The sequence below is a fragment of the Dendrobates tinctorius genome, unplaced genomic scaffold (assembly GCF_039654945.1).
Source record: "Dendrobates tinctorius isolate UK_male_01 unplaced genomic scaffold, ASM3965494v1 ptg000093l, whole genome shotgun sequence".
Lineage (NCBI taxonomy): Eukaryota > Metazoa > Chordata > Amphibia > Anura > Dendrobatidae > Dendrobates > Dendrobates tinctorius.
Genome location: NW_027361761.1, coordinates 2,130,447 through 2,156,621, shown reverse-complemented (window position 1 = coordinate 2,156,621; position 26,175 = coordinate 2,130,447). Strand labels below are relative to the sequence as shown.

The 26,175-nt window shown below is 47.6% G+C and overlaps 1 protein-coding gene across 8 annotated transcripts in view; it reads right to left on the bottom strand.

Annotated features, from left to right (window-relative positions):
- Positions 1 to 18,567, bottom strand: part of MSRA (methionine sulfoxide reductase A) — a 324,741-nt gene extending 306,174 nt beyond the window's left edge. For 2 of the 8 annotated variants that reach the window (XM_073586363.1, XM_073586364.1), the window contains exons 1-2: positions 18,379 to 18,559; positions 10,136 to 10,340 (exon numbers count right to left, since the gene is read on the bottom strand). In XM_073586363.1, the coding sequence (XP_073442464.1) occupies positions 10,136 to 10,283 (148 nt within the window). In that variant the 5' untranslated portion in view covers positions 10,284 to 10,340; positions 18,379 to 18,559. Of the gene's footprint in view, positions 1 to 3,787; positions 3,849 to 10,135; positions 10,341 to 18,378 lie in introns of those variants that run through there. The other 6 variants (XM_073586359.1, XM_073586360.1, XM_073586358.1 and 3 more) reach the window with 6 other exon arrangements.
- Positions 18,568 to 26,175: the final 7,608 nt, after the last annotated feature.

Sequence of the window (26,175 nt, the reverse complement as noted above, 5' to 3'; positions counted from 1 at the left end):
TGTAAGCCCATATTCTTTATATACCTGGATCTTGAATGTGTTTTGGTAAACAGCTAAAATGCCAAAACTTGTGTCATCGTCCAAATATTTCTGGACCCAGCTGTATGTCAACTGCCTGTGAATCGAGTGGGCTCAGGAGCTGAAACAGCACCCTACCCAACATATCAACTCTGCTACACAGCCGGCAGCATTTATGGCACGTGGTTTTGGCAGCTAATTGTTCCGGCTGGGATCCTATGGCATCCAAGGAGCTGTTGAAGACCCTCATACCTGCCATGTTGGTACCTCTGTGAAGCCAAGCCACAGGCTGAGCTTCATAGGAGTTAATACAGAGAATAGGATAAATAAACCCATTACAACACAAATCAAGAAGTCATGGGGGTACCAAAAATAGATCATATCTATTATCAAGCTATTACTAGCAAGTAGAGCAATCAGTAATATACACCACAAATTTAAATTCAATCTTTTTTAATTAAAAAAAACAAAAAAAAACACAAGCAGACGCAAAATCCCATAAAAAGCCCCTTAAAAAACACAATAGGGTGTGTAGTTATAAACTGGTTAAGGGCACAACTGGTTAAGGGCACATTGTTATTACATATATCTCTCAAGATAATAGAGTAGAAAATCTTAATACATATTCATGAAATAGAGATAACCAATAGAAACATCCAAGATCAATACAAACCATGTGCCATTGTGCAAAAAACCACACTACCCAGTACCCCAACGCGCGTTTCACATACAACTTCATCATGTGATACTGGGGCAGTGTTCCTTATCAGTATATACAGTAGGATTAATCTTGGATGTTGTTTAGGTGCCTTTCACTGAAGGATATTTTTTGTGATATACATGATAGGGTGATATACATGTAAAAAGGCTAAACCTGTGTGTTCAACCATAGGCACCATTATACGTTCAGAAACATTATTCTAGTCTGCTATTGTGCCCTATGAAGTATGATACATATATATGGCTACTGGCAGCCTCCATTTCATGAATATGTATTAAAATCTTCTATTCTATAATCTGGAGCAATACCTGTAATGGCAATGTGCCCTTAACCAATTTATAACCACACCGCCCTAGTGTTGTGCTCTTTAATGGGATTTTTTAATGGGATTTTGTGCCCGCTTGTGTGTTTGAATTAATAAAAATTGAATTTAATTTTGAGATAACGCGGTACATACTACTTATTGCTCTACTTGGAGGTAATAGCTCTGATATGAGCTTCATAGGAGACTGCGACTGTCACTTTAAACCTCTAAAACTTTAGAACAAGGGATGAAAACGATCATAAGATCAAGTACCTTAAGGGGCCTAAGTTTAAAAAAAAAAAAATCCCCCTTTAAAAATTTAAAGCAAAAAAAACATTCGTAACTGGCAAATCCATAAAAGTCCCATCTTTAAAAATGTAACATTAAAATCAAACTGTAGAATAAAATCAAAGAAGGAAAAAAGAAAAAAAAAAAAAAAGAATCGGAATGCCAAAATTGTGATTTTGTGGGCTTAGCATTTATTTTTTCACTATTTTACCACACCTGAATTTTTTTTCCCATTACGATTATATGGCAATGTGAATGGCATCATGCAAAACTACAGCTCGTCTGACAAAAAGACAATCCCTCATATACAGTCATATGTAAAAGTTTGGGCACCCCTATTAATGTTAACCTTTTTTCTTTATAACAATTTTGGTTTTTGCAACAGCTATTTCAGTTTCATATATCTAATAACTGATGGACTCAGTTATATTTCTGGATTCAAATTAGGTTTATTGTACTAACAGAAAATGTGCAATCTGCATTTAAACAAAATTTGACCGGTGCAAAAGAATGGGCACCCTTATCATTTTCTTGATTTGAACACTCCTAACTACTTTTTACTGACTTCCTGAAGCACTAAATTGGTTTTGTAACCTCATTGAGCTTTGAACTTCATAGCCAGGTGTATCAAATCATGAGAAAAGGTATTTAAGGTGGCCACTTGCAAGTAGTTCTCCTATTTGATTCTCCTATGAAGAGTGGCATCATGGGCTCCTCAAAACAACTCTCAAATGATCTGAAAACAAAGATTATTCAACATAGCTTTTCAGGGGAAGGATACAAAAAGTTGTCTCAGAGATTTAACCTGTCAGTTTCCACTGTGAGGAACATAGTAAGGAAATGGAAGAACACAGGTACAGTTCTTGTTAAGCCCAGAAGTGGCAGGCCAAGAAAAATATCCAAAAGGCAGAGAAGAAGAATGGTGAGAACAGTCAAGGACAATCCACAGACCACCTCCAAAGACCGGCAGCATCATCTTGCTGCAGATGGTGTCACTGTGCATCGGTCAACAATACAGCGCACTTTGCACAAGGAGAAGCTGTATGGGAGAGTGATGCGAAAGAAGCCGTTTCTGCAAGCACGCCACAAACAGAGTCGCCTGAGGTCTGCAAAAGCACATTTGGACAAGCCAGTTACATTTTGGAAGAAGGTCCTGTGAACTGATGAAACAAAGATTGAGTTGTTTGGTCATACAAAAAGGCGTTATGCATGCGCTGTATTGTTGACCGATGCACAGTGACACCATCTGCAGCAAGATGATGCTGCCGGTCTTTGGAGGTGGTCTGTGGATTGTCCTTGACTGTTCTCACCATTCTTCTTCTCTGCCTTTCTGATATTTTTCTTGGCCTGCCACTTCTGGGCTTAACAAGAACTGTACCTGTGTTCTTCCATTTCCTTACTATGTTCCTCACAGTGGAAACTGACTGGTTAAATCTCTGAGACAACTTTTTGTATCCTTCCCCTGAAAAGCTATGTTGAATAATCTTTGTTTTCAGATCATTTGAGAGTTGTTTTGAGGAGCCCATGATGCCACTCTTCATAGGAGAATCAAATAGGAGAACTACTTGCAAGTGGCCACCTTAAATACCTTTTCTCATGATTTGATACACCTGGCTATGACGTTCAAAGCTCAATGAGGTTACAAAACCAATTTAGTGCTTCAGGAAGTCAGTAAAAAGTAGTTAGGAGTGTTCAAATCAAGAAAATGATAAGGGTGCCCATACTTTTGCACCGGTCAAATTTTGTTTAAATGCAGATTGCACATTTTCTGTTAGTACAATAAACCTCATTTGAATCCAGAAATATAACTGAGTCCATCAGTTATTAGATATATGAAACTGAAATAGCTGTTGCAAAAACCAAAATTGTTATAAAGAAAAAAGGTTACCATTAATAGGGGTGCCCAAACTTTTACATATGACTGTAGATGTCTTTGGGAAAAAAAAAAAGAAAAAAAAAAAAAAGGTACAGCTCTTCGAAGAAAAAAAGATGGAAGTGCAAAAATGGAAAAAGAGACAAAATCTCAATAACGAATTTGGAGCATCCAAACTCCAGGAGGCACGAAAAACCAAGATTGGCATAAAAAACAACAATCTTTATGAACTCCCGCCTCTGCAGTGATGTTCGGGGAGGACTTACTGTCAACTGCCACTTCTTTATCCCCCTGAAAGAACTATTAGCTGCAGGGGAGTTTGCAAATTAACAGGTTGATTACACAGTTAAAAGGGAAGCCATAGAATCCACTTGATACAGTTTTCAATTTTCTAGCACTGCCTCCACAGGGCTAACGGAGTATTACAGTGTCGGGTCCTCCAGAGCCATTTACACTGTACGTAGCCACTATCCAACCAAACTACCGTAATATTTTTTTTTCTAGATCAGAAGATCCTTTAAAAACCTCCCATTCTACACATATACTCAGTATATTAACTGGTAACCATATGCTCTATACTCACCACAAACTAGGAATACGAAGCACAGAAGAAAGCTGAGGGCCACCATGGTTTACCTCTACTGGGTCTCGCATCCACTTTAAACCATATTTATAGAGAAAGTCCAGTAAGTAGAACACAATGATTGACGTCAAAGATGTTACTACCCTGCCAAGATACGGATCCGGGACCAGGTTTATACATACAGATACCGCCCCAACCAAAGACTAAGGATATAATTATAGGAGAAGATCCGAGGAACAGAACAAGAATTATAAGGAACAAGTATTCATTACCCGACAAAGGTCACAGAAACTAGGAATGATTGATCAGACCAAGGTCGGAGCTCCAGCCGGCTACCTCCATCCTATTATCCCTGACCTTTCTCATATCTATTCTTCTGTGTGTGTTTTGGACTTGTTTTATGAGTCACTGTTCCCAGCAGGTGAGAGAACAAAACTGGAGGACAGTGGAACAAAAAGAAAAAAAAAAAAAAAAAACTACTTCAAACTTCTGTAATGTATTGTAAGAAACCACGGGAGGGCGGAACACAGAGCTAAGAAAAGAAAAACACTGCTCTAACTTATGTGCAGAATGCAAACAGAGGCCCAATGATCAAAACCGGAGAAAGCAAAGGACCGAACAAGGGCTGAACAATGACCCAGCGACCGGAGGACGAAGACAGGATTTATTATTACTGTAATGTAATGACTATTTCTTGCAAGAAGCAATGTGATAGGAACAACTGTAGAAAAAGAAGTGAATATAGAGATGTCATCAGCTCATATATACATACACAATAGGGGCAGTATTATAGTAGTTATATTCTTGTATATAGAGGCAGTATTATAGTAGTTATATTCTTGTACATAGGGAGCAGTATTATAGTAGTTATATTCTTGTACACAGGGGGCAGTATTATAGTAGTTATATTCTTGTACATAGGGGGCAGTATTATAGTAGTTATATTCTTGTACATAAGAGGCAGTATTATAGTAGTTATATTCTTGTACATAAGAGGCAGTATTATAGTAGTTATATTCTTGTACATAGGGGGCAGTATTATAGTAGTTATATTCTTGTACATAGGGCCAGTATTATAGTAGTTATATTCTTGTACATAGGGGGCAGTATTATAGTAGTTATATTCTTGTACATAGGGGGCAGTATTATAGTAGTTATATTCTTGTACATAGGAGCAGTATTATAGTAGTTATATTCTTGTACATAGGAGCAGTATTATAGTAGTTATATTCTTGTACATAGGAGCAGTATTATAGTAGTTATATTCTTGTACATAGGAGCAGCATTATAGTAGTTATATTTTTATACATAGGGACAGTATTATAGTAGTTATATTCTTGTACATAGGGAGCAGTATTATAGTAGTTATATTCTTGTACATAGGGGGCAGTATTATAGTAGTTATATTCTTGTACATAGGAGCAGTATTATAGTAGTTATATTCTTGTACATAGGGGGCAGTATTATAGTAGTTATATTCTTGTACATAGGAGCAGTATTATAGTAGTTATATTCTTGTACATAGGGAGCAGTATTATAGTAGTTATATTCTTGTACATAGGAGCAGTATTATAGTAGTTATATTTTTATACATAGGGACAGTATTATAGTAGTTATATTCTTGTACATAGGAGCAGTATTATAGTAGTTATATTTTTGTACATAGGGGCAGTATTATAGTAGTTATGTTCTTGTACATAGGGGCAGCATTATAGTAGTTATATTCTTGTACATAGGGAGCAGTATTATAGTAGTTATATTCTTGTACATAGGGACAGTATTATAGCAGTTATATTCTTGTACATAGGAGCAGTATTATAGTAGTTATATTCTTGTACATAGAGGCAGCATTATAATAGTTATATTCTTGTACATAGGGGCAGTATTATAGTAGTTATATTCTTGTACATAGGAGGCAGTATTATAGTAGTTATATTCTTGTACATAGGAGGCAGTATTATAGTAGTTATATTCTTGTACATAGGGGCAGTATTATAGTAGTTATATTCTTGTACATAGGAGGCAGTATTATAGTAGTTATATTCTTGTACATAGGAGGCAGTATTATAGTAGTTATATTCTTGTACATAGGGGCAGTATTATAGTAGTTATATTCTTGTACATAGGAGCTATATTATAGTAGTTATATTCTTGTACATAGGGGGCAGTATTATAGTAGTTATATTCTTGTACATAGGGGGCAGTATTATAGTAGTTATATTCTTGTACATAGGGGCAGTATTATAGTAGTTATATTCTTGTATATAAGAGCAGTATTATCACGAGCACAATTTATTTTTATTTTTTTACTAAAATGGATGTATCTAGGACATACGCCTTCTCTGGTTCTGAATGTCTGATGGTAGCGTTTGTAACTCTTTAACCCCTTCGCCACCGAGCCAATTTTTAACCTTCCTGACCAGGCCAAATTTTACAATTCTGACCACTGTTACTTTATGAGGTAATAATTCTGGAACGCTTCAACGGATCCCATAAACTCGGAGACTATTTTTTCGTGACATATTGTACTTCAAGATACTAGTACAATTTATTTGATATGACTTACATTTATTTGTGAAAATATTGGAGATTTGGCGAAAATTTTACAATTTTCAAAATGTTCCATTTTTGTGACCAGATTTTGCTGGACTAATAAACTAGTTTGAGGGTGCCATGTTACATTGGCAAAGCCCCTGAGGTGCCAGAACAGCAGAACCACCCATAGAAGACCCAATTTTGCAATCTACACCTCTCAATTAATTCATCTAGGGGTACGGAGATCAAATTGACAACCGAGGTGGGCCTCAAAATTTTATACGATTAGGCAGTGAAGAAAAAAAAAAAAAAAAACATTTTTACCACTAAAATTTTGTTTTAGTCCCAGATTTTACATTTCCACACTGGGAAATGGGTAAAGACGGCAACAAAATTTGTCCCACAATTTCTGCTGAATGTAGAAATACCCCATATGTGGCTGTACAGTGCTGCTTAGCCATACGGAGAGACTCGAGAGGGACGGAGCGCTGTTTGGCTCCTGGAGCGCAGATTTTCCTAGAATAGTTTGCGAACTCCATATACAGAGCCCTTAAGTGCTACAAGAGCAGAATCCCCCCTCAAGTGACCCAATTTTGGAAATTATACTCCTTGGGGAGTTTATCTACAGGTGTTGCGACATCATTGACTCCATGGGTATTTTCCAGAAACAAGCAGCAATTAATGATGCAGAGTGAAAATTGCAAACTGCCGTTGTAGTGACCAGTACATTGTAGTGACCAGTATGTTATTCCCAGCTCATGCACCCGTAAGTTATGTGGGCTCTTATCGCTATAGAAATGCCAAAAATGTGGACTCTAACTGGGGTTTAGGTACACTGGGACTCAGAAGGAGGGGGGGGTATTTGAATTTGGGAGCGCAGAATTTGCTGAATTTCTTTTGGCGGATGAGGAGCCATTTCGCTTTTCCAGAGTCTTTGTGCTACCAGTAACGTGGAAGCCCCTAAATTTCCATTAACAGATGACGGAACTGAGTGAGGGCTTGTTTTTTTTTTTTTGTTTTTTTTTGTGGATTGAGTTGATGCTTTTATTGGGAACTGTGAGGGACAAGGGAGACTCCATTTTGATTTATTAATTCCAGGCCCAATGTATTGTCCGGAGATTTCCCTCCACTCCCGAACTATGGCCTCCACCCATGAGATAAGTATACAAGTTCCCAAAAGAACAGGAACATGCCATACGGCCTGAGAATTAGAGACCACGTGTTAATTAAGGTGAGGAGGAACAGAGCTGGGACCCTCTGCTGTCTTCTGTGCAAGGAGGCCAACATCAATCATTGAAAGGCATAGACGGACAGAGATAAATTATGAGAGTACCGTGCAACTCAGGGTTAAGTAAAATATACCACGAGAATCCTGGGAGCCTTCCACACACACATCTGCGTCTCATTGTTCTCCAACTGTCCCAGATACCGAGCTATCGAGACTGGCTCTCCAAAACCACTTAGTTGTCCCAAGTTTGCATTCTCCATATCGAACCCGTTGAGACGTCAGTCGTCCCGTTTGGACCTCCCACAAGGAAGTTATGACCCATCCTAGATATTGGGAATTTCAGCTAGGTCAGGGGAGGAGATTTCAGTCTGACACCGGGGGGCAGTGGAAAATATGGGAGGAGGCAAGCTAAGGATTAAAAGCTAGCCACACACTTTTAGCCCGTTTTATTGTTCTGCCACGGAAGCCGCATCACGTAACGCGTGGAGACGGACCAGAAACTAAGAAAGCACCTGTGGACTTGAGAGCTTCCCTGGGCCCACAAGTTATAAGGAACGGTAACATGACACATACAGCTAACTGCAATCTCATCCCTGTAGCCTCCCATTATGTGTACTTCTGGCTGTAATATCTGTATATTACGCTGTATATATTTGTAGTATCTACTGCGCCTTTCGGCAATTAAAATATCAGTTAATTTTGGGCTGCCCTTTTATCTCGCATCCCGATTTCCCACGTCTGTGAGTTGGGCTAGTACTTATACACTACCTGGGGTTCGTTTCTGACCCAATACAAGCTGGTTAACATACCGGGCTTATATCTAACAAGGAACTGGTGCTATTGGGGGACCCTGGCAGTGACGGACCGGAGGTTTATAATAATATGTTAGGTAACATGTTAAGTAAAATGTAAAACATTCCTATGACGAAACAAGTGCCAGGGGGATACAGATATCTCACCCGTCCCAGGCCGGGAATATTTACTTTTATGCATGCCTCAACAGATGGTAACCATTGGATCATAGACCAGACAGCATTCCCAGTGCCTCCCATGTGCCTCATTGTAGGGAATCTTCTGCCAGGGGATCCATCTGAATCACATATTTCAGAGAATTACACGTAAACCCCGATGTAAGCGCTCAGTGCAATGTGCAGGATAAATGTGCGCCGAGCCTTACTGCAATCTTTGGGGGTCAGAATGAACAAATCAACTGGAGGTTAAGAATTGGTTTTATTTATTTTTATGACGTTCCTCGTGTGGTAACATTTATGTTTGGCTGCTGTCACACACTAAAAGACGCTTTATTTTTGCAAAAACTAGTTTTTGTGTCAGCATATTTTTAGAGCTATAATTTTTCCATATTTCAGACTACAGTCATGCGAGGAAGAGTTGTCGTTTTTACTAGTACCATTTTCAGACACAACATGTTTTGATCTTTCTGTTCAGATTTTTGGGAAGCAGAATGAACAAAAATCAGCAGTTCAGAATTGTTTTCCGGATTTTTTTTTTTTTTTTATGTCGCTCCGAGTGTATAAAATTGATGAGGCAGCTTAATTCTTTGAGTTTGTACGATTACAGCGGTACCACATTTATATAATTTTTTTGTGTTTTGGCGCTTTTACACAATAAAAACTGTTTTAGAGCAAAAATATCTATTTTTGCATCGCTTTATTCTGAGCACTATAACTTTTATTGTTCCGCTGATGGAGCTGTATGGCTGCTTGTTTTCTGGGGGACAAGATGACGTCATACCATTTTCGACGATACCATTTTTATTTATATTCATCTTTTTGATCGCATTTTATTCCACTATTTGTTCGGTGGTATCATGATAAAGCATCATTTTTTCCTATTTTTTATTTGTTTTCTTACTGTGCTCACTAAAGGGGTAAACTAGCGGGACAGTTTTATAGGTCGGGTCGATCCGTATGCAGCGATACAAAATGTGTGCTTTTTTGTGATTTTTTTTTTTAAGTTTTTTACTTTGTCCCACTATGGGATTTTCACTTTTTGCAGTTTGATCGCTCGTATAGCATGGGGATGCAGGAACTATGCTATGTTGTACAAACTTGCTACTTGATTCCTTGAGCACATGGCAACGATCGGCCCCTCCCTCTGCATGCCAGCTAAATGTTGCAATTGATATCGATCGCAGCATTTAGGAGGTTAAAGTGCTGAGAGAGCGATGTGGGGACTGCTCCTGCGCCGAGTGTGGGATGTCAGTTGTCAGAATCAGCTGACACCCGATGCTGATCGATCGACCGCGCACAGCCTCCTGTGCGTGGGAGATACCCATGACGTATATATATTGCATCGGTTGGTAACTACTTTGGAACCATGACGTACATATACAGCAAATGTCTTGAAGGTGGTTAATCTATTTTTTTTTTTTCTGAACCCCTCTCGAATGTTTTATGACCATAACACAAAAGTTGAATGTGCAGGTAAAAGCTTGTAAAAGCCAAAAAAGATGCAAAATTTTTCATAAAACGCAATAGCAAAATAGATTTTTAGCTCCAAATATGTGCATTTAAGCAGAAGATGGACGGCACCTTCTCAAAACTAAAATTATACACACGACCTACCGTTAACGCGCATCTTCTCAGACCCTCCAGTCAAAGCTTCATCCTTGCTGGGTAACTGGGTTTTAGAACTCATGTCTCCCATGTATGTAGCACCGAACAGCTGGAATAGAAAAATCCGGGAGGTGAGGAGACGAGTCGATGTCAGCATGGGCTTCAGGAGGATCCAGGGGATTCACAAACCCACGATACACAACACAAACTTGATCTGTAGGGGATTAAACATCAACGCGGTCAGGAAGCAAAACTCCGAGTACGAAATACAATTATAATTATATATTTATACTGTTATTCGGATTAAGACGCACTTTTGTTCCCCCAAATTTTGGGGGAAAGTGGGGGGTGCGTCTTATAACCCGAAACTGTGTGATGCCATGCTATACAGTGTGGGGGGGCGGCTCTGGCATGGTGGGGTGGGCTGGCTGCAGAGACAGAGGGTGGTCTGGGGTGGGCTGGCTGAGGGCTGCAGAGACGGTGGGTGGTTATGTGCTCCCGCTCATTAGGCTCATGTAATATTCACTGCACCCGCTGTCCATCACCTCGGTGCTGAAGCTGCGCCGAGTTGGTAGACAGGGGAGCGACGCATATTGCATGTGCCTGCACTCCACCCCCCGCCCCTATATTCACCTTTCGATGATGGCTCCATGCTCCCAGCTCCCCCCGTGGCTCTTCCTGTGTCTGTGCCGACATCCTCCTCCTGCGAGGAAGCGCAGCAGGAGCTGCTCATTCAGGCACGTCATCGTAGCTTCAGGACCTTGACGTGACCAATAGGACCTGCTGTTAAGTGACTCCCAGTGTGCACTGCGGTCACGTGACGGAAGGTCCTGAAGCTACAATGAAGTGCCTGAATGAGCAGCTCCTGCCGCGCGCCCTCGCAGGAGGAGGATGTCGGCACAGACACAGGAAGAGCCACGGGGGGAGCTGGGAGCACGGAGCCATCATCGGAAGGTGAGTTAGGTGTTTGATATTTTATCACGTGCTTGCCAGCAGGGGGGAATATAGGGACGGAGGGGGCCCGTGTGCATGCCAGCAGGGAGGCATACAGAGAGAGGGGGGCCATGTGCGTGCCAGCAGGGGGGCATATAGTGACCGGGGGGGGGCCCGTGCGCATGCCAGCAGGGAGGCATACAGAGAGAGGGGGGCCATGTGCGTGCCAGCAGGGGGGCATATAGTGACCGGGGGGGGCCCGTGTGCATGCCAGCAGGGAGGCATACAGAGAAAGGGGGGCCATGTGCGTGCCAGCAGGGGGGCATATAGTGACCGGGGGGGGGCCATATGCCAGCCCAAGAGGGCAATGTGCCAGGATGGGGGTTATATAGATACCAGGATGAGGGACATATATATGATTTGAAAGACGGACACTGGCATTATAAGAGACACACCTCCATTTAACATATAAAAAAAAAAAATTCTCTCTTTCTTCACCAAATTTGGGGGTGCGTCTTATAATCAGGTGCGTCTTATAAAGCGAAAAATACAGGTAATTTCTGTAAAGCCCCTGTCATTCTCCTGGGTTCGAACCCTTGAGCCTGTGCTTTGTGGTTGGCTTCTCTCTTCACCAAGCCACAGCAGATACATCTTTTCTTCGGGTATTTAGGTTCTGTTATTCTGGCTGCAGTCTTTTTAGCATAACAAAGGTGTTTTCATTTCACTATCCCATCACCATTCGGGTGCGGCTTTTTATTCTGTCTCTATGCTGGTGATAGTTTCTTTCGGATGTTCTGACATTCTGCTACAGCTTAAAGCCAGTCAGTATATTTCCAGTTTCATTCTTGCCAGGATAGGGATAAGGGGGCCATGTGAATCAGGATGGAGGATAGTAAGTAAAGAATTGACCACATTTTTTGCTTCACTTTTTTTCCCCCTAATTTTCTCCTCTAAAACCTAGGTATGTCTTATGGTATGGTGCGTTATAGTCCGAAAAATACATTAAGTCTGATTATATTGCCAATACAGACATTCTCCCAGACTAGTATTTGTAGCCCAATCTTTGTGTGTTTAGTCATCGAATTTACTTATGACTTTCACATATGTAGATTAATATCCGCCTATTTGAATAGAGGGGTAAATCGATTTTTCTGCTTCTGTTTTCTATTTGTTAAATTTGTTATTTAATCTGTGTGGCGGCCTATGTACGTATGCCACTCCATGTAATATTATGTGTTAAAAGGAATCTGTCACCCCATTTTTGGACTATCAGCTGCCGGCACCGCCATCAGGGGCTTATCTACAGCATTCTGTAATGCTGTAGATAAGCCCCCGATGTAACCTGAAAGAGAAGAAAAACGAGTTATATTATACTCACCCAGAGGCAGTCCGAGTCCGGTTTCGGTCCGATGGGTGTCGCGGTCCGGCGCCTCCCATCTTCTAACGGTGATATCCTCTTTGCTTCCCGGCGTGGCTCCTGTGCAGGCGCACTCTGCTCTGCCCTCAAGAGCAGAGTACTACAGTGCGCAGGTGCCGGACCAGGTCAGAGAGGTCCGGCGCCTGCGCACTGCAGTACTTTACTCCGTCCTCAACAGGGCAGGTAAAGTACGCCGGAGCCGCAACGGGAAGCAAAGAAGAGGACGTCTTCACTAGAAGATGGGAGGCGCCGGACCGCGACACCCATCGGACCAAGACCGGACTGACCCCCGGTGACTATAATCTAACTTGTTTTTCTTCTCTTTCAGGTTACATCGGGAGCTTATCTACAGCATTACAGAATGCTGTAGATAAGCCCCTGATTGCGGTGGCTGCAGCTGATAGTCCAAAAATGGGGTGACAGATTCCCTTTAATAAAAAATTTGGATCCCAGTATCTCTTTGTTTGGAATCAATAGGTTTTATTTTGGGCATTTTCTCTGCCTCAGGATCCCCAGCGCTTCCCTCAGTGGATGTTTTGCTCTCTGCTCTGGGGCTCATTTATGAGGACCCCAATAAAATTGCTGAATCAATTGTCCACAGGTTGGGTCAGGGAAATGGGTAGTGTGGTGGACTACTGCTATCAGTTCAGATGTTGAGCAGTGGAGACCTCCCGGAATGACCCAAGTTCTCCGCAGTCGATTCTGCCAGGGTCTTTCTAGCCAGGTACGAGATATGATGGTTTATAGTTCCTCCCCGATAAGAAAACATTTGAGGGCGTTTTTGAGACTTCTCCTCCTATTGAGGCAGGAGAACCGATGAAAATTGGGGCCTGCAGAGAGTCCAAGGAGGGAAGTAACTTGAAACACCGGCTCGTTTCTGTCTAGACTGAGGTCAAACGGGTCATGTAATGATTCAGCGTTTCAGATACAATAATGAATTTGTTAAAGCTACAGAAAAAGAAAAGTAAAGAATCATTAATATGTAAGGACAGTGGTTCTAAAGGTTTGAGGTTCTCTCTTGTGCAGACTACTGGTTGTTTTCTACGAGTGTTTTTGGTTACCAAATCTGAAGTCATAGTTACCTCTGCATTTGTTGACTCGGGTTCCGCCTTATTTCTTATTGACAGGGATTTTGCTTTCAATTGTGAGCACACATTGTCAACTGAGAATTCTCCCATTATCCAAAGTCATGTTACTTCTAAGGTGGAGGACGTGTGCATGAGAGTGGGAGCGTTAGACACAGAATCTATTTCATGCATGGTTCTTCCTTCCTTGCCGGTTAAACTTGTGTTAGGTATGCCCTGGTTGCGGAGACACAATCCTACCATCAGTGGGGAGACTCGCGAGGTTAAGTCTTGGGGGAATTTTTGTTTTTACAGTTGTTTATCTAAATCTCTGTCACCAATCCACTCCCCGCTCCTTATAACGCGTCCGCACCAATCCACTCCCCGCTCCTTATAGCGCGTCTGCACCAATCCACTCCCCGCTCCTTATAGCGCGTCCGCACCAATCCACTCCCCGCTCCAATCCACTCCCCGCTCCTTATAGCGCGTCCGCACCAATCCACTCCCCGCTCCTTATAGCGCGTCTGCACCAATCCACTCCCCGCTCCTTATAGCGCGTCCGCACCAATCCACTCCCCGCTCCTTATAGCGCATCCGCACCAATCCACTCCCCGCTCCTTATAGCGCGTCCGCACCAATCCACTCCCCGCTCCTTATAGCGCGTCCGCACCAATCCACTCCCCGCTCCTTATAGCGCGTCCGCACCAATCCACTCCCCGCTCCTTATAGCGCGTCCGCACCAATCCACTCCCCGCTCCTTATAGCGCATCCGCACCAATCCACTCCCCGCTCCTTATAACGCGTCCGCACCAATCCACTCCCCGCTCCTTATAGCGCGTCCGCACCAATCCACTCCCCGCTCCTTATAGCGCATCCGCACCAATCCACTCCCCGCTCCAATCCACTCCCCGCTCCTTATAGCGCATCCGCACCAATCCACTCCCCGCTCCTTATAGCGCATCCGCACCAATCCACTCCCCGCTCCTTATAGCGCATCCGCACCAATCCACTCCCCGCTCCTTATAGCGCATCCGCACCAATCCACTCCCCGCTCCTTATAGCGCATCCGCACCAATCCACTCCCCGCTCCTTATAGCGCATTCGCACCAATCCACTCCCCGCTCCTTATAGCGCATCCGCACCAATCTACTCCCCGCTCCTTATAGCGCATCCGCACCAATCTACTCCCCGCTCCTTATAGCGCGTCCGCACCAATCCACTCCCCGCTCCTTATAGCGCGTCCGCACCAATCCACTCCCCATCCTTATAGCGTGCCCGCACCAATCCACTCCCCATCCTTATAGCGTGCCCGCACCAATCCACTCCCCGATCCTTATAGCGTGCCCGCACCAATCCACTCCCCGATCCTTATAGCGTGCCCGCACCAATCCGCTCCTTATAGCGCGTCCGCACCAATCCACTCCCCGCTCCTTATAGCGCGTCCGCACCAATCCACTCCCCGCTCCTTATAGCGCATCCGCACCAATCCACTCCCCGCTCCTTATAGCGCATCCGCACCAATCCACTCCCCGCTCCTTATAGCGCATCCGCACCAATCCACTCCCCGCTCCTTATAGCGCATCCGCACCAATCCACTCCCCGCTCCTTATAGCGCATCCGCACCAATCCACTCCCCGCTCCTTATAGCGCATCCGCACCAATCTACTCCCCGCTCCTTATAGCGCATCCGCACCAATCTACTCCCCGCTCCTTATAGCGCGTCCGCACCAATCCACTCCCCGCTCCTTATAGCGCGTCCGCACCAATCCACTCCCCATCCTTATAGCGTGCCCGCACCAATCCACTCCCCATCCTTATAGCGTGCCCGCACCAATCCACTCCCCGATCCTTATAGCGTGCCCGCACCAATCCACTCCCCGATCCTTATAGCGTGCCCGCACCAATCCGCTCCTTATAGCGCGTCCGCACCAATCCACTCCCCGCTCCTTATAGCGCGCCGGCACCAATCCACTCCCCGCTCCTTATAGCGCGTCCGCACCAATCGACTCCCCGCTCCTTATAGCGTGCCCGCACCAATCCACTCCCCGATCCTTATAGCGTGTCCGCACCAATCCACACCCCGCTCCTTATAGCGCATCCGCACCAATCCACTCCCCGATCCTTATAGCGTGCCCGCACCAATCCGCTCCTTATAGCGTGCCCGCACCAATCCACTCCCCGATCCTTATAGCGCGTCCGCACCAATCCACTCCCCATCCTTATAGCGTGCCCGCACCAATCTGCACCAATCCGCTCCTTATAGCGTGCCCGCACCAATCCACACCCCGATCCTTATAGCGTGTCCGCACCAATCCACTCCCCGCTCCTTATAGCGCGTCCGCACCAATCCACTCCCCAATCCTTATAGCGCGTCCGCACCAATCCACTCCCCGATCCTTATAGCGTGCCCGCACCAATCTGCACCAATCCGCTCCTTATAGCGCGTCCGCACCAATCCACTCCCCGATCCTTATAGTGTGCCCGCACCAATCTGCACCAATCCGCTCCTTATAGCGCGTCCGCACCAATCCACTCCCCGCTCCTTATAGCGCGTCCGCACCAATCCACTCCCCGCTCCTTATAGCGTGTCCGCTAAAGTCAGCAGCGTGATCAGATGACCTGGTTGTGCTGCTGACGTCACCTGGACCTGAAAGTGCCGGTGCCAGGGCTCCTACTTGCATCTGACAGACAGTAGCACAACTGATTGCTTCTCTGAGCCGGCTGACAGCAGAGTGGCTGGTCCGCACTCCGGGGGAAGAGCAAAATACAGTCACCTGGGAGACACATCAGACCTTCCCAGGGTAAATATCCCACCTGCCCCCTCACCCCACCCAGATACACCCCCATTTTAGGATTTCTGGTCCAGGGTCTATATTTTGGGGTCTAGTATAGGGTCGGTATATATTTTGCAGTCTGGTTTGGGGTCTGGTCTAGGGGCTCTATTTTAGGAGATGAGGTCTATGGTTTGTATTTATTTTGGGGACTGGTCTAGGGGCTGTACTAATTATGGGGTCTGGTCTTTTTTAATTTAGGACATCTGGTCTGGGTTATGTATTTATTTTGAGGTCTAGTATAGGGTCGATATATATTTTGCGGTATGGTTCGGGGGCTATACTAGTTTTGGGGTTCTGGTCTAAGGGCTGTACTTATTTTGGGGGCTGGTTCCATGTTTAGGAGACTGTGCTTGTATTACAGGTCTAGGCCTGGAGGGTCCTGCTGGGTCTCCCACTGCTTTTTTGGGTGTGAGGACGGAGACCATAAGTGTTATTTATGATTCTCAATGGGGGTTTACTGTAAATAGATGGGACAAATATTAAAAACCCAAATCTCTCGACCCCCCCCTCCCCCCATCCCAGGCCTTCCTCGTGATGGCCCTGAAGTCATTCCTCTAATGAACCAGAATTGCTTTTATGGGCACTAATGAGGGCATGGCAGTGCCCCGTGTAATCTCTGTTAGTGAGGCAAGATGTTACCAAACCGCGGACATGGCGGCACACGGCGATGTCGCCATTATGTGTTCATCGCTGCCCAACATTCCTGCATCATGTAAGAGGAAGCGATGTCACAAGAACCGACGCTCAGAGTGTCATAATCCTAAACCCTATTATTACTCATTATTAACATACAATTCCTTTTATCTGACATCCAATATTCTGGAAAAAAATGTAAAAGGACAGTTCTGTACAGTACAAGCCTCTGTACTGTACTCTGATAATCTCTGACCTCACAAAATCAGGTGAGAAGAGCAGGAGAATGCCGTACGATGGTGCTTCATATACCGCTGGAAGGCAAATAATCCAGACTGATAGTTTGCTACAATGTATCAGGGCAGGAAATATGTATCAGTCTGGAGCGCAGAGGCTGCAGCGACTGATGGGAGCCGGATCACAAACATACTGCCATACATCGTATAGGCTTCAATAGGGTTACCTTGACGTGGTGGAGCAGCTTGGTATACATTTTTTAACAAAAAAAGTAGCGACTAAATACCCTGTACTTGTTGTCATCTTTTTATCAGCACTTGCTGACTACTATTATATGTCTTGCTGCAAGGTATTTTTGCACATTTTTCATTCTGTGCTTTGTTTGTGTTTCAATCAGTGGGTGGTGTGAACATTGTCCTACAGACTTGTTCACATTTGTGCATTTCACATGTGTTTTTCCATTTTTATATACCGCATACAGAGAGGGGCACCGACCATGAGACCTCCACTTCCACCCTACGTGAGACCCCCGCTCCCGCCCTACATGTGATCCCCGCTCCCACCCTACGCGAGACCCCCGCTCCCGCCCTACGCGAGACCCCCGCTCCCGCCCTACGCGAGACCCCCGCTCCCGCCCTACGCGAGACCCCCGCTCCCGCCCTACGCGAGACCCCCGCTCCCGCCCTACGCGAGACCCCCGCTCCCGCCCTACGCGAGACCCCCGCTCCCGCCCTACGCGAGACCCCCGCTCCCGCCCTACGCGAGACCCCCGCTCCCGCCCTACGCGAGACCCCCGCTCCTGCCCTACGCGAGACCCCCGCTCCCGCCCTACGTGAGACCCCCGCTCCCGCCCTACGTGAGACCCCCGCTCCTGCCCTACAGGACTGGTCACTAGGCTGCTATCAGTGTCCTGCAGGCTCCTTCTCTCTTCTCCACGCTCACAATTCGGATTTTGTGACTATCTGATAATCCAGCACACCCGTTAATTCGGAAACCATCATCAGGCCCCGTTACTGCACATGTAGCTCAGTGTCTAGACATAGAGAGCAGCGACGGCGGTGACTCCCAGCCAGCAGCGGACACCAGACCCGCACCGTACACACATGACACACACAGGGTCACACTGACACTCACCCCAAACCAGCGCGGAGAAGAGTTCAGCAAGCAAGTTACCTAACAGTGCGGACAGCCACAACAAACTACAGCTTCCGGCATGCTGCAGCGACTACAAGTACGGCGCCCGGGCGGGGCCAAGATGCTGAACAAGCGTTCTCCTGCTGCAGAGACTGAGGACATGTGTGACCAATCACTAGTCACTACTGACTGACCAGAAGAACGGCATGAGAACGAGTTGTTAATTTATCAGCAAGCAACACTCACAGCCCTCGTGCTCCGCGTGCCTGGGCTTCTGCTCTGGGGTCTGTGTTCAGTGAGGGGGTGGCAGGGCCGGACTGGGACTAAAATTCAGCCCTGGCATTTGAAGTTACACAGGCCCACTAGTCACATGGTGACTATATAATATCTTTGTACACTTGTAGTTTACAAGAAGTGAGAGGAGATTAACACGACTATATAACATGTAGTCAGAGCTGTGCCCAGTATTTCAGCTCAGTCCTATTTATTGCTTTTAGGTACAGTACTCCTCCCAAATCTCTGTCCTCTTTTGTGCGCATGGTGGCAGAATTCCTGGCAGAACTGCTCTCTATTGGGCAACCAGACCCCCTGGTCATAGCCGCCCCTATCATACCTCCCAACTTTTGAAGAAGGGAAAGACAGACAAAGACTGCGGCAAATTTTGGCCACGCCCAGCCACACCCATGTCACAACTAGTCACACCCATGTCCACACCTAATCGCACCCATTTAGCACTGCTGATCACACTGACTGGTACTGAGGGCACAGTGGCTGGCACTAAGGAAGAGAGAAAACAGAGAGAGAGAGAAAAAAGAAAACAGAGAGAGCGAGAAAGAAAGAAAGAACAGTGAGAGACAAAGAAAGAACAGTGAGAGACAGAGAAAGAGGGGAAAGAAAGAACAGAGAGACAGAGAAAGAACAGGGAGAGAAAGAAAGAAGTAAAGAAAAGAAAGAACAGAGAGAAAGAGAGGAAAGAAAAAGAAAGAAAGAAAGAGGGGAAGAAAGAACAGAGAGAGAAAGAAAGAACAGAGAGAGAAAGAAAAAGAGAGAAAGAAAGATTCTACAAAGATACTATAGCAGCCCGGCTCCCATTGTAGTGCCCACCTGAGCCTCCCGGTGCAGGACCCATCATGATCCGCTCACATGGCCGGCATCCCCGATTCCAAGGCGATCCTGCTGTCTGCGCTGTCGGAGGAGGACACGGTGATGGATCTGAAGCATTCCTGGTTCCGTCACAATCTCCTCAAGAAATTATCTCATTTCCGGTCAGCTTCCAGCACATCACTTCAGGTGGAACATCATGTGTGTGTTTTAAAATGCTCCTCGGGGCTCCGCCGTATACTCCTGTGTCCGTGGGAAAAGCACGCTTTGTATGCTTTGTACACACTTGGCTCCGCTCCGTACATCCCGTACACATATGGCTCCACTCCATACACACACGGCTCCACTCTGTCCACCTCGTACACGCGTGGCTCCTCTCCGTACATCTCGTACACATCCGGCTCCGCTCCGTACACCTCATACAAACGCGGCTCCTCTCCGTACACCTCGTACACGCGCGGCTCCTCTCCGTACACGCGCGGCTCCTCTCCGTACACGCGCGGCTCCTCTCCGTACACCTCGTACACCTGCGGCTCCTCTCCGTACACCTCGTACACGCGCGGCTCCTCTCCGTACACCTCGTACACGCGCAGCTCCGCTCCGTACACGTCGTACACCCACGGCTCTGCTCCGTACACCTCGTACACACACGGCTCCGCTCTGTACACCTCGTACACACACGGCTCCGCTCTGTACACCTCGTACACACACGGCTCCGCTCTGTACACCTCGTACACACACGGCTCCGCTCTGTACACCTCGTACACACACGGCTCCGCTCTGTACACCTCGTACACACGGCTCCGCTCCGTACACCTAGTACACACACGGCACCGCTCCATACACCTCATACACACACGGCTCCGCTCCGTACACCTCATACACACACGGCTCCGCTCCGTACACCTCATACACACGCGGCTCCTCTCCGTACACCTCGTACATGCGCGGCTCCTCTCCGTACACCTCGTACACGCGCGGCTCCTCTCCGTACACCTGCGGCTCCTCTCCGTACACCTCGTACACCTGCGGCTCCTCTCCGTACACCTCGTACACGCGCGGCTCCTCTCCGTACACCTCGTACACACACGGCTCTGCTCCGTACACCTCGTACACACACGGCTCCGCTCCGTACACCTCATACACACACGGCTCCGCTCCGTACACCTCGTACACACACGGCTCTGCTCCGTACACCTTGTACACACGGCTCCGCTCCGTACACCTCGTACACGCGCGGCTCCTCTCCGTACACCTGCGGCTCCTCTCCGTACACCTCGTACACCTGCGGCTCCTCACCGTACACCTCGTACACGCGCGGCTCCTCTCCGTACACCTCGTACACACACGGCTCTGCTCCGTACACCTCGTACACACACGGCTCTGCTCCGTACACCTCGTACACACACGGCTCCTCTCCGTACACCTCGTACACACACGGCTCCGCTCCGTACACCTCGTACACACACGGCTCCGCTCCGTACACCTCGTACACACACGGCTCCGCTCCGTACACCTCGTACACACACGGCTCCGCTCCGTACACCTTGTACACACGGCTCCGCTCCGTACACCTCGTACACACGGCTCCGCTCCGTACACCTCATACACACACGGCTCTGCTCCGTACACCTCATACACACACGGCTCCGCTCCGTACACCTCATACACACACGGCTCCGCTCCGTACACCTCGTACACACGGCTCCGCTCCGTACACCTCGTACACACGGCTCCGCTCCGTACACCTAGTACACACACGGCACCGCTCCCTACACCTCATACACACACGGCTCCGCTCCGTACACCTCATACACACGCGGCTCCTCTCCGTACACCTCGTACACGCGCGGCTCCTCTCCGTACACCTCGTACACGCGCGGCTCCTCTCCGTACACCTCGTACACCTGCGGCTCCTCTCCGTACACCTAGTACACACACGGCACCGCTCCATACACCTCATACACACACGGCTCCACTCCGTACACCTCGTACACGCGCGGCTCCTCTCCGTACACCTCGTACACACACGGCTCTGCTCCGTACACCTCGTACACACACGGCTCCGCTCCGTACACCTCATACACACACGGCTCCGCTCCGTACACCTCGTACACACACGGCTCCGCTCCGTACACCTTGTACACACGGCTCCGCTCCGTACACCTTGTACACACGGCTCCGCTCCGTACACCTCATACACACACGGCTCTGCTCCGTACACCTCATACACACACAGCTCTGCTACATCCACACTGTAAATCCTGACCCCACACATACTTACCTCAACCAGCACCATGACAACAGCAAAGCAGAGTCTTGCAGTCGCAGACGGTAGAGGCAAGGCTGAGCGCACAGGACCTGTGATGAGGTCACAGGAGGGGCGGAGTCAGGGGTGACATGATCGGGGGTCTGGACAAAGGCTCCTGATCATGTGACCCCCTGACTCCTCCCCTCCTGTAACCTCATCACAGGTCCTGCGAGCAGGCAAGCGAGTGCGACGCTGTGAGTGGCTGCGGCCGGGGGGGGGTATCATGCTAAGGCGAGGGCGTGGCGGCTTATCTCCCTGCAGTGCGGGAGGAACTTGGAAACTATCACCGCCGTGCTGCAGAGGGCCGGCGGCAGGAGCAACAGTGGCCGCAGCAGCTGGCAAGCGGCCAGATGATCGGGCGCTGCCGCCCGCGGCCCAGGTGACAGCGGCCCAGCGGGAAAATGCCCGGTTGGTTATATTGCCAATCCGGGCCTGGGGGGTGGTCTGGTTGGGAGTCTACATTAGGTGCGGCGGGGTCTGGTCTGAGGTCTATTAGGTTAGCGGTCTGGGGTCTTATTACTTTAAGGATCTAGTCTGGGGTCTGTATTGGGGGGTGTTAGGGTTCTGGGGTGTGTATTAGGTTAGGGGTATGTGTTAGATTAGGAGTCTGGTCTGGGGTCTGTGTTAGATTAGGGGTCTGGTCAGGGGTCTGTATTAGGTTAGGGGTCTGGTCTGGGGTCTGTGTTAGGTTAGGGGTCTGGTCTGGGGTCTGTATTAGGTTAGGGGTCCAGTCTGGAGTCTGTATTAGATTAGGGGTCTGGTCTGGTGTCTGTATTAGGTTAGGGGTCTGTTCTGGGGTCTGTAGTAGGTTAGGGGTCTGTTCTGGGGAGGGTAGTAGGTTAGGGGTCTGGTCTGGGGTCTGTATTAGGTTAGGGGTCTGTAGTAGGTTAGGGGTCCAGTCTGGGGTCTGTATTAGATTAGGGGTCTGGTCTGGGGTCTGTATTAGGTTAGGGGTCTGGTCTGGGGTCTGTAGTAGGTTAGGAGTCTGGTCTGGGGTCTGTAGTAGGTTAGGAGTCTGGTCTGGGGTCTGTAGTAGGTTAGGGGTCTGGTCTGGGGTCTGTATTAGGTTAGGGGTCCAGTCTGGGGTCTGTATTAGATTAGGGGTCTGGTCTGGGGTCTGTATTAGATTAGGGGTCTGTAGTAGGTTAAGGGTCTGTTCTGGGGTCTGTAGTAGGTTAAGGGTCTATTCTGGGGTCTGTAGTAGGTTAGGGGTCTGGTCTGGGGTCTGTATTAGATTAGGGGTCTGTATTAGGTTAGCAGTCTGGTCTGGGGTCTGTATTAGGTTAGGGGTCTGGTCTGGGGTCTGTATTAGATTAGGGGTCTGTAGTAGGTTAGGGGTCTGGTCTGGGGTCTGTATTAGGTTAGGGGTCTGGTCTGGGGTCTGTAGTAGGTTAGGGGTCTGTTCTTGGGACTGTAGTAGGTTAGGGGTCCAGTCTTGGGTCTGTGTTAGATTAGGGGTCTGGTCAGGGGACTGTATCAGGTTAGCAGGCTGGGGTCTGTATTGGGGAGGTGTTAGGGGTCTGGGGTGTGTGTTAGGGGTCTGTGTTAGATTAGGGGTCTGGTCAGGGGTCTTTAGGTTAGCGGGCTGGGGTCTGTATTGGGGGGTATGGGTCTGGGGTGTGTATTAGGTTAAGGGTCTGTTAGATTATGGGTCTGGTCTGGGGTGTATAAGGTTAGTGTCAGGATCCTGTCAGCGCCGGTGTGCAGCCTCCGCTGAGCAGGGACTCACCCGCACTGTAGGGGGGCCCGGGGTCAGGTATGGCTGGAAAGTACAAACAGGACCTGGGGATGCTGAAGTTTGGCAAGCAGTGAAGGACCTACGGTCATGTGACTGCAAGGGGCGGGGCTTAGCGTCCTGCTTCCAGAGATGGCAGGACACTAAACAGAAATACTCAGAGTCAGGCAAAACGGAGGTCATACACAGAGATAGCAGTAAAGTACCAAGGATGAGACAGAACGGATAGTCGAGGCCAAGCAGGGGTCAAAACCAAACAGACATAAAAGGTACCAAGCAGAATCCAACAAGCAATATCCAGAGAACAGACCGAGTCATACACAGAGAATCAAGCAACCAGAACACAGCACAAACACTCGGGTCACCACACTATGCCAAGGGCAAGAGTATAACTGACAGGGATTGGAGCTTCCCAGGGGTTTAAGAAGCTCTCCCAGAACCAAAAAGAGGCCACAATCATTAACCCCAGGTGTGGAGGTCAAAACCTGCACTGAGCTCCAGACATTAACCCCTGACGTGCAGCTCAAAAACCTGCACTGGGATCATGACAGTACCCCCCTCTCAACGGGGGCCTCTGGACCCCCAGGCTTCCCCGGGTACTTGGCATGGAAAGCCCGAACCAGGCGATCTGCATGTACAGAGCGAGCAGGGACCCATGAGCACTCCTCTGGTCCATATCCCTTCCAGTGGACCAGGTACTGCAAAGAGCGGCGCACCCGCCGAGAGTCCACAATATGTCCGACCTCATTCTCCAATTGACCCTTCACAAGCACTGGAGGAACAACAGACTCAGAGTCCTCTTTGACAGACCCTACGGATTTCAACAAAGAGTTATGGAACACATTGGATACTTTTAAGGAGGCGGGGAGACGCAACCTATATGCCACTGGGTTGACTATCTCCATAATCTCGTACGGACCAATGAACTTTGGTCCCAACTTAGCTGATGGTACCTTTAAGTTGATGTTACGTGTGGAAAGCCAAACCTTCTCTCCCACCTGAAACGTCTCCCGAGGCCCTCTTTTTGTCAGCAAAATATTAGTACCTCCCCTGGGCCCGAGAGATATTGCGCTGGACTTCAGCCCAGAGGTTTTCTAACCGTTGAACGGACCCCTCTACCCCTGGACAGCCGGAATCCACCCGAGAAAACTCCCCAAAATACGGATTAAAGCCATAGTTAATCAGGAATGGGGACATGTTGGTGGACTGACTCACCCGGTTGTTAAAAGCGAATTCCGCCAACGGTAACGCATCACACCAATCCTCCTGTCTGACGGAGGTCAGACACCTGAGAATTTGTTCCAGGGATTGATTGGTGCGTTCTGTCTGACCATTACTCTCCGGGTGATATGCCGATGAGAAGGAGAGTGAGATGCCCAATTTCATACAGTACGCCCTCCAAAATTTGGCCACAAACTGCTCACCTCTGTCAGACACAACATTCAGGGGTACCCCATGCAATCGGACCACATGCTGCACAAACAACCTTGACAATGTTTCTGCTGAGGGTAATGCTGCCAAGGGAATGAAATGGGCCTGTTTAGAAAACCTATCCACCACCACCTAGATCACGGTATTGCCCCTGGAAGGTGGAAGGCCGGTAATAAAATCCATGGAAAGATGAGTCCATGGCCTATCAGGAACCGGCAAAGGTATGAGTTCCCCAGCCGGCCGGTTATGCGAGCTTTTGGAACGGGCACACATGCCACAAGCAGAAACAAATTTCTTGACATCGGACCTTAGTGAAGGCCACCAAAAACCCCTGGCTACTGACTCTTTAGTGGCCGTGATACCTGGATGAGCACTCAGCCTAGACTCATGAAACTCCTGCAGAAGTCTAGGCCGCAATAAATCTGGAACAAACAATTTATCCCCTGGCCTGGTTGCCGGAGCTAGGGCCTGAGCCCTTACAATTTCTTGTTCCAACTCAGATGAGACCCCCGCCACTACCACCCCTGGGGGAAGAATGGAGGACGGCGCCTCAGGGGGAGACACTGGGTCAAAACTTCTGGACAGGGCATCCGCTTTAACATTTTTGGACCCCGGTCGAAAAGTAATGGAGAACTGAAATCGTGAAAAAAAAAGTGACCAACGGGCTTGTCTAGGAGTAAGCCTCTTAGCAGATTCAAGGTATGCCAAATTTTTGTGATCCGTGACAACCGTGATAGGGTGAGCCGCCCCTTCCAAAAAGTGCCTCCATTCCTCAAACGCCAGCTTGACCGCAAGAAGTTCTCTATTGCCTACATCATAGTTTCTCTCAGCTGAAGAGAACTTCTTGGAGAAGAAGGCACAGGATCTGAGATTGGTAAGGGTGGCCGGACCCTGGAACAGCACAACCCCCACTTCAGAAGGATCCACCTCCACAATGAATGGTTTGGACGGGTCTGGTTGTACCAACACCGGGGCGGACATGAAACATTTCTTAATAGCTGAGAAGGACTCCTTAGCGAGTACAGACCAATTTTTTACATCAGCTCCCTTCTGGGTAAGATCCGTGAGTGGTTTAACCACTTGTGAGAAACCTTTAATGAATCTCCGATAATAGTTTGCAAATCCTAAGAAGTGCTGGAGCCCCTTGAGATCTCGAGGCTGAACCCAGTCAGCGATCGCCAGCACCTTCTTAGGATCCATACGAAACCCCTCACAGGAC